This window comes from Cherax quadricarinatus, chromosome 19 (assembly GCF_038502225.1).
Source record: "Cherax quadricarinatus isolate ZL_2023a chromosome 19, ASM3850222v1, whole genome shotgun sequence".
NCBI classification, from domain to species: Eukaryota; Metazoa; Arthropoda; class Malacostraca; order Decapoda; family Parastacidae; genus Cherax; species Cherax quadricarinatus.
Window position 1 is genome coordinate 35,741,909 of NC_091310.1, and position 10,000 is coordinate 35,751,908.

A 10,000-nucleotide genomic window follows, 5' to 3' on the forward strand; every position below is an offset into this window, starting at 1 on the left:
TTGGCAGAGAGCATGTATAGTCCCTTTATATAAAGGGAAAGGGGACAAAAGAGACTGTAAAAATTATAGAGGAATAAGCTTACTGAGTATACCAGGAAAAGTGTACGGTAGGGTTATAATTGAAAGAATTAGAGGTAAGACAGAATGTAGGATTGTGGATGAGCAAGGAGGTTTTAGAGTGGGTAGGGGATGTGTAGATCAGGTGTTTACATTGAAGCATATATGTGAACAGTATTTAGATAAAGATAGGGAAGTTTTTATTGCATTTATGGATTTAGAAAAGGCATATGATAGAGTGGATAGAGGAGCAATGTGGCAGATGTTGCAAGTATATGGAATAGGTGGTAAGTTATTAAATGCTGTAAAGAGTTTTTATGAGGATAGTGAGGCTCAGGTTAGGGTGTGTATAAGAGAGGGAGACTACTTCCCGGTAAAAGTAGGTCTTAGACAGGGATGTGTAATGTCACCATGGTTGTTTAATATATTTATAGATGGGGTTGTAAAGGAAGTAAATGCTAGGGTGTTTGGGAGAGGGGTGGGATTAAATTATGGGGAATCAAATTCAAAATGGGAATTGACACAGTTACTTTTTGCTGATGATACTGTGCTTATGGGAGATTCTAAAGAAAAATTGCAAAGGTTAGTGGATGAGTTTGGGAATGTGTGTAAAGGTAGAAAGTTGAAAGTGAACATAGAAAAGAGTAAGGTGATGAGGGTGTCAAATGATTTAGATAAAGAAAAATTGGATATCAAATTGGGGAGGAGGAGTATGGAAGAAGTGAATGTTTTCAGATACTTGGGAGTTGACGTGTCGGCGGATGGATTTATGAAGGATGAGGTTAATCATAGAATTGATGAGGGAAAAAAGGTGAGTGGTGCGTTGAGGTATATGTGGAGTCAAAAAACGTTATCTATGGAGGCAAAGAAGGGAATGTATGAAAGTATAGTAGTACCAAGACTCTTATATGGGTGTGAAGCTTGGGTGGTAAATGCAGCAGCGAGGAGACGGTTGGAGGCAGTGGAGATGTCCCTGTTTAAGGGCAATGTGTGGTGTAAATATTATGCAGAAAATTCGGAGTGTGGAAATTAGGAGAAGGTGTGGAGTTAATAAAAGTATTAGTCAGAGGGCAGAAGAGGGGTTGTTGAGGTGGTTTGGTCATTTAGAGAGAATGGATCAAAGTAAAATGACATGGAAAGCATATAAATCTATAGGGGAAGGAAGGCGGGGTAGGGGTCGTCCTCGAAAGGGTTGGAGAGAGGGGGTAAAGGAGGTTTTGTGGGTAAGGGGCTTGGACTTCCAGCAAGCGTGCATGAGCGTGTTAGATAGGAGTGAATGGAGACGAATGGTACTTGGGACCTGACGATCTGTTGGAGTGTGAGCAGGGTAATATTTAGTGAAGGGATTCAGGGAAACCGGTTATTTTCATATAGTCGGACTTGAGTCCTGGAAATGGGAAGTACAATGCCTGCACTTTAAAGGAGGGGTTTGGGATATTGGCAGTTTGGAGGGATATGTTGTGTATCTTTATATGTGTATGATTCTAGACTGTTGTATTCTGAGCACCTCTGCAAAAACAGTGATAATGTGCGAGTGTGGTGAAAGTGTTGAATGATGATGAAAGTATTTTCTTTTTGGGGATTTTCTTTCTTTTTTGGGTCACCCTGCCTCGGTGGGAGACGGCCGACTTGTTGAAAAAAAAAAAAAAATATATATATATATATATATGCTTGTACATGTATGTGTAGTGTGACCTATGTGTAAAAAGTAGTAGCAAGACATACCTGAAATCTTGTATGTTTATGAGACAGAAAAATGGACACCAGTAATCCTACAATCTTGTAAAACAATTACAGGCTTTCGTTTTAAACTCACTTGGCAGGAGGGTAGTACCTCCCTGGGCGGTTGCTGTCTACCAACCTACTACCTAGAATAAATAAATAAATAAATAAAATATATATAGTATATATCTTTCTTTCTTTCAACGCACCAGCCGTATCCCACTGAGGTGGGGTGGCCCACAAAGAAAAACAGAAGTTTCTCGTTTTAAATTTAGTAATATATACAGGAGAAGGGGTTACTAGCCCCTTGCTCCTGGCAATTTAGTCGCCTCTTACAACACGCATGGCTTACAGAGGAAGAATTCTGCTCCACTTCCCCATGGAGATAAGAGGAAAAAAACAAGAACAAGAACTAGAAAGAAAATAGCAGAAAACCCAGAGGGATGTGTGTATATATATGCTTGTACATGTATGTGTAGTGTGACCTAATGTAAGTAAAAGTAGCAAGACGTACCTGAAATCTTGCATGTGTATGAGACAGAAAAAAAAAGACACCAGCAATCCAACCATCATGTAAAACAATTACAGGCTTTCGTTTTACACTCACTTGGCAGGACGGTAGCAACCGCCCAGGGAGGTACTACCGTCTTGCCAAGTGAGTGTAAAACGAAAGCCTGTTTTTGTTTTACATGATGGTAGGATTGCTGGTGTCCATTTTTCTGTCTCATGAACATGCAAGATTCCAGGTACGTCATGCTACTTCTACTTACACTTAGGTCACACTACACATACATATACAAGCATATATATATACACACCCCTCTGGGTTTTCTTCTATTTTCTTTCTAGTTCTTGCTCTTGTTTATTTCCTCTTATCTCCATGGGGAAGTGGAACAGAATTCTTCCTCCGTAAGCAATGCGTGTTGTAAGAGGCGACTAAAATGCCGGGGGCAAGGGTCTAGTAACCCCTTTTCCCGTATAAATTACTAAATTTTAAAAGAGAAACTTACGTTTTTCTTTTTGGGCCACCCTGCCTTGGTGGGATACGGCCGGTTTGTTGGAAAAAAAAAAAAAAAAAAAAAAAAAAAAAAAAAAAAAAAAAAAAAAATACATATATATATATATATACATATATATATATATATACATATATATATATATATACATATATATATATATATATACATATATATATATCTTCCTTTCTTTCAACACACCGGCCGCATCCCACCGAGGCGGGGTGGCCCAAAAGGAAAAACGAAAGTTTCTCCTTTTACATTTAGTAATATATACAGGAGAAGAGGTTACTAGCCCCTTGCTCCCGGCATTTTAGTTGCCTCTTACAACACGCATGGCTTACGGAGGAAGAATTCTGTTCCACTTCCCCATGGAGATAAGAGGAAATAAACAAGAATAGGAACTAGAAAGAAAATAGAAGAAAACCCAGAGGGGTGTGTATATATGTGCTTGTACATGTATGTGTAGTGTGACCTAAGTGTAAGTAGAAATAGCAAGACGTACCTGAAATCTTGCATGTTTATGAGACAGAAAAAAGGACACCAGCAATCCTACCATCATGTAAAACAATTACAGGCTTTCGTTTTACATTCACTTGGCAGGACGGTAGTACCTCCCTGGGCGGTTGCTGTCTACCAACCTACTACCTATAATATATATATATATATATATGTATGTATGTTTATATATAATTTTTTTTTTCAACAAGTCGGCCATCTCCCACCGAGGCAGGGTGACCCAAAGAGAAAGAAAATCCCCAAAAAGAAAATACTTTCATCATCATTCAACACTTTCACCTCACTCACACATAATCACTGTTTTTGCAGAGGTGCCCAGAATACAACAGTCTAGAAGTATATACGTATAAAAATACACAACATATCCCTCCAAACTGCCAATATCCCAAACCCCTCCTTTAGAGTGCAGGTACTATACTTCCTATTTCCAGGACTCAAGTCTGGTTACATAAAATAATATATACATATTGAGGTTAAATGCTGTAGCACTTAATAACAAAGTAACTATACCAACCTCATATGTGAGCTTATCCCTGGTATTGAAAAGCATAAGTATGACCATTTGATACGTAGACACTTGAATAATGTGTTTCTTGGGGCCTGAGGGTTTTCCCGTCACCAATACCGATGATCCTGATGGCGTTGCTATGGCGTTTGTTGGAGTGGGCGTGCCGGGGAGGTTAGATGGCACTAAACCATTATTACTACTTGTGCCACCCACAGCTGATGAGGAAGAAGATATACCAGCAACACTGCTTACTGTATCTCCTGAGGCTACAGCTGCCACTGAAGCTACTGACCCAACAACCACACTGGCTGCTGCACATGTGCTTTCTTCTTTTCTCGAGCCATGGAATACTGCATTAAGATCTGCTGACCTAGGAATTAACAATATTGTTTAAAAACATGAAAAATAAAACTAATATTTATACTGTTTCAAAGTACGTAATTAATTTGCAATGACACCTATTTAAATGCAAAATTTTAGTAAAAAAAATCCACTTCCTATTTCAAAATGCATTAAGACCCCAAGGCATGCTCTTACAGCAAGATTACATCTATACCTCAGCAATTGAATCTTGTCACACTAAGTTAAAAAAAAAAAAAATAACCAAAAGGATAAGACTGAAATTTTAAGCCAAACTAGCAGGCAAATATATGAAATTTATCAACCCACATTAATTGTACAAGCTCCCTGACATGCACACGTCACAGCACTGGGAAATGCAGTTTTCTTCAGCAGAATTTGAATTCTTTACTACTAACTTGGGACAAATCACCACTTACCCCCAGTTGTGAAAATCTGCAAGTCTGTGCTAAGCAGCATACCACCTGGGCAGTTGATTATGATAAATTTAATTTCTAAGGTTTTAGTTGCCAAAAGTAACTCTAATGATGGCAAATGAGTAGTATCCTTCCTCCCATAGATGGTTATTCACAGAATACATTCATTTTGCCACACCAATTGGTAGTCTGATACAATAGCTCATTTCCACTGCTCTTTCAACATAATTGTCCATTTTCTTTATGTTACCTTATTTCACTTTTATTTTCCCTTTTGCTGCTTTCCTACACCACTAGACACCATTACTGGCTAACAGCAAAAGAGACATGATATAAAAGATATAAGATATAAAGATTTAAACCAATACACAGCTAAAATTGCCTAACACCATAAACAAAAAAACAAAAGGTAGAGTATAAACTAAAGAAAAAGGTGCCAAAAGGATACTTAAACATTCTTGTCAAACAGTGAGTCACACAGTGAGTTAAAATAGAAAATTTAAAATTACATGTCTGATTAAATACAGAAGATGGAATGCTGCAAGCTTAGTTTTGCTCTTGTAACTACAAATGGGTAACCACTACATATAAATAGTGCATAATGCCTTGTCGAAACTTGACCAATGTGTTAAAAGTGTAAATATCGTATACATACTGTACTGTTTACAGAGGCACATGTCCAAAAGTGAGCAATATACATATTACTTGATTAACTTGTTTAAACATAATTAGTGGGGAGATAGGATTTAACCTTCTAAATTGGAAAAGCAATACCATATTAGATGAATAATCCTGAAAACACCCAGGAAAGCAAAGGTAAAGGTATAGTGAATGTAAGAAATTTGTAAGATTTACCTGCCATCTTACTTGTTCATGAAACAGACGGATATCAAAAGCACTGCACAAAGCTTATCAAGTACCAATTAGTAATAAAAGCAGATGACTGATAAACTGATTGCTGAGTAAGACTAACCCCAACTGTGGTTGAAGAGTCAGCTGTCTGCCACTGTGCTTGTTGAGGTAGAATCTCCGAAAGGCCTCAAAGGCACTTCTAGGAGCCATGGGAACATTGGCTTTCAGATTAGCTGACTGTGTGGGCCAGTACCCAGTTGTTAATACTCGTACATAGATGTCAACTCCACATAAATTTGTCTGTTGAAATTAAAACAATAATTAAATCATACAACAAAATAATATAAGCATTGAGATTAACAGTACACATTAAGACATTACCGTTCATTTTAGACATTTCTTATCCAGAGCTAATATGAAGTTGAAAGCTTTATGGAAGGAAATCCCATTAAATAGGGAATATGTTGAAGTTAACAGCATAAAGAGTAACTGGTATATTACGACAACTGTTAGAAAATGCCAAGTTTCTGTTGTTTCCATGACTGTCCTATGCATATAATGAAGGTGGTTAAATAATGGATATGGTTGTAAATTTGGTACATAAAAATAAATGAATGACAGTGAATAAATTTCCACTTTCTTTTTCTGGGGGAGGGGGACCCTACATTATTGGAAGACCCCCGGTGCATTATCAAAGATCAAACTTTAAATATACAGATGACAGTATTATTTCTAAAAAAGAATATGATATACAGTGGACCCCCGCTTAACGATCACCTCCAAATGCGACCAATTATGTAAGTGTATTTATGTAAGTGCGTTTGTACGTGTATGTTTGGGGGTCTGAAATGGACTAATCTACTTCACAATATTCCTTATGGGAAAAAATTCGGTCAGTACTGGCACCTGAACATACTACTGAAATGAAAAAAGTTCGTTAACCGGGGGTCCACTGTATATATATATATATATATACAATATATATATATAATATATATATATATATATATATATATATATATATATTATATATATATATATATATATATATATATATATATATATATATATATATATTTCAACAAACCGACCGTATCCCACCGAGGCAGGGTGGCCCAAGAAAAACAAAAGTTTCTCTTTTTTAAATTTAGTAATTTGTACAGGAGAAGGGGTTACTAGCCCCTTGCACCCGGCATTTTAGTCGCCTCTTACACGCATGGCTTACGGAGGAAGAATTCTGTTCCACTTCCCCATGGAGAATATATATATATATATATATATATATATATATATATATATATATATATATATATATATATATATATATATATATACATATATATATATATTTATATAATATATATTTATATATATATATATATTTTTTTTTTTTTTTTTTTTTTCAACAAGTCGGCCGTCTCCCACCGAGGCAGGGTGACCCAAAAAAGAAAGAAAATCCCCAAAAAGAAAATACTTTCATCATCATTCAACACTTTCACCACACTCGCACATTATCACTGTTTTTGCAGAGGTGCTCAGAATACAACAGTCTAGAAGCATAAACATATAAAGATACACAACATATCCCTCCAAACTGCCAATATCCCAAACCCCTCCTTTAAAGTGCAGGCATTGTACTTCCCATTTCCAGGACTCAAGTCCGACTATATGAAAATAACCGGTTTCCCTGAATCCCTTCACTAAATATTACCCTGCTCACACTCCAACAGATCGTCAGGTCCCAAGTATCATTCGTCTCCATTCACTCCTATCTAACACGCTCACGCACGCTTGCTGGAAGTCCAAGCCCCTTACCCACAAAACCTCCTTTACCCCCTCTCTCCAACCCTTTCGAGGACGACCCCTACCCCGCCTTCCTTCCCCTATAGATTTATATGCTTTCCATGTCATTCTACTGTGATCCATTCTCTCTAAATGACCAAACCACCTCAACAACCCCTCTTCTGCCCTCTGACTAATACTTTTATTAACTCCACACCTTCTCCTAATTTCCACACTCCGAATTTTCTGCATAATATTTACACCACACATTGCCCTTAAACAGGACATCTCCACTGCCTCCAACCGTCTCCTCGCTGCTGCATTTACCACCCAAGCTTCACATCCATATAAGAGTGTTGGTACTACTATACTTTCATACATTCCCTTCTTTGCCTCCATAGATAACGTTTTTTGACTCCACATATACCTCAACGCACCACTCACCTTTTTTCCCTCATCAATTCTATGATTAACCTCATCCTTCATAAATCCATCCGCCGACACGTCAACTCCCAAGTATCTGAAAACATTCACTTCTTCCATACTCCTCCTCCCCAATTTGATATCCAATTTTTCTTTATCTAAATCATTTGACACCCTCATCACCTTACTCTTTTCTATGTTCACTTTCAACTTTCTACCTTTACACACATTCCCAAACTCATCCACTAACCTTTGCAATTTTTCTTTAGAATCTCCCATAAGCACAGTATCATCAGCAAAAAGTAACTGTGTCAATTCCCATTTTGAATTTGATTCCCCATAATTTAATCCCACCCCTCTCCCAAACACCCTAGCATTTACTTCCTTTACAACCCCATCTATAAATATATTAAACAACCATGGTGACATTACACATCCCTGTCTAAGACCTACTTTTACCGGGAAGTAGTCTCCCTCTCTTCTACACACCCTAACCTGAGCCTCACTATCCTCATAAAAACTCTTTACAGCATTTAATAACTTACCACCTATTCCATATACTTGCAACATCTGCCACATTGCTCCTCTATCCACTCTATCATATGCCTTTTCTAAATCCATAAATGCAATAAAAACTTCCCTATCTTTATCTAAATACTGTTCACATATATGCTTCAATGTAAACACCTGATCTACACATCCCCTACCCACTCTAAAACCTCCTTGCTCATCCGCAATCCTACATTCTGTCTTACCTCTAATTCTTTCAATTATAACCCTACCGTACACTTTTCCTGGTATACTCAGTAAGCTTATTCCTCTATAATTTTTACAGTCTCTTTTGTCCCCTTTCCCTTTATATAAAGGGACTATACATGCTCTCTGCCAATCCCTAGGTACCTTCCCCTCTTTCATACATTTATTAAACAAAAGTACCAACCACTCCAACACTATATCCCCCCCTGCTTTTAACATTTCTGTCATGATCCCATCAGTTCCAGCTGCTTTACCCCCTTTCATTTTACGTAATGCCTCACGTACCTCCCCCACACTTACATTCTGCTCTTCTTCACTCCTAAAAGATGGTATACCTCCCTGACCAGTGCATGAAATTACTGCCTCTGTTTCTTCCTTAACATTTAAAAGTTCCTCAAAATATTCTCGCCATCTTCCCAATACCTCCATCTCCCCATCTACTAACTCCCCTACTCTGTTTTTAACTGACAAATCCATATTTTCCCTAGGCTTTCTTAACTTGTTTAACTCACTCCAAAATTTTTTCTTATTTTCATTAAAATTTCTTGACAGTGCCTCTCCCACTCTATCATCTGCTCTCCTTTTGCACTCTCTCACCACTCTCTTTACCTTTCTTTTACTCTCCATATACTCTGCTCTTCTTATAACACTTCTGCTTTGTAAAAACCTCTCATAAGCTACCTTTTTCTCTTTTATCACACCCTTTACTTCATCATTCCACCAATCACTCCTCTTTCCTCCTGCCCCCACCCTCCTATAACCACAAACTTCTGCCCCACATTCTAATACTGCATTTTTAAAACTATTCCAACCCTCTTCAACCCCCCCACTACTCATCTTTGCACTAGCCCACCTTTCTGCCAATAGTCGCTTATATCTCACCCGAACTTCCTCCTCCCTTAGTTTATACACTTTCACCTCCCTCTTACTTGTTGTTGCCACCTTCCTCTTTTCCCATCTACCTCTTACTCTAACTGTAGCTACAACTAAATAATGATCCGATATATCAGTTGCCCCTCTATAAACATGTACATCCTGGAGCCTACCCATCAACCTTTTATCCACCAATACATAATCTAATAAACTACTTTCATTACGTGCTACATCATACCTTGTATATTTATTTATCCTCTTTTTCATAAAATATGTATTACTTATTACCAAATTTCTTTCTACACATAGCTCAATTAAAGGCTCCCCATTTACATTTACCCCTGGCACCCCAAATTTACCTACTACTCCCTCCATAACATTTTTACCCACTTTAGCATTAAAATCCCCAACCACCATTACTCTCACACTTGATTCAAAACTCCCCACGCATTCACTCAACATTTCCCAAAATCTCTCTCTCTCCTCTACACTTCTCTCTTCTCCAGGTGCATACACGCTTATTATAACCCACTTTTCACATCCAATCTTTATTTTACTCCACATAATCCTTGAATTAATACATTTATAGTCCCTCTTTTCCTGCCATAGCTTATCCTTCAACATTATTGCTACTCCTTCTTTAGCTCTAACTCTATTTGAAACCCCTGACCTAATCCCATTTATTCCTCTCCACTGAAACTCTCCCACCCCCTTCA

At 37.7% G+C, this 10,000-nt stretch overlaps 1 protein-coding gene across 1 annotated transcript in view; it reads right to left on the reverse strand.

Moving 5' to 3' along the window:
- Cul3 (cullin 3) overlaps positions 1 to 10,000 on the reverse strand; it is a 59,824-nt gene that overhangs the window by 21,473 nt on the left and 28,351 nt on the right. Inside the window, exons 9-10 of the mRNA XM_070086640.1 lie at positions 5,572 to 5,750; positions 3,829 to 4,192 (exon numbers count right to left, since the gene is read on the reverse strand). Of these exons, the coding sequence (XP_069942741.1) occupies positions 3,829 to 4,192; positions 5,572 to 5,750 (543 nt within the window). The remainder of the gene's footprint in view (positions 1 to 3,828; positions 4,193 to 5,571; positions 5,751 to 10,000) is intronic.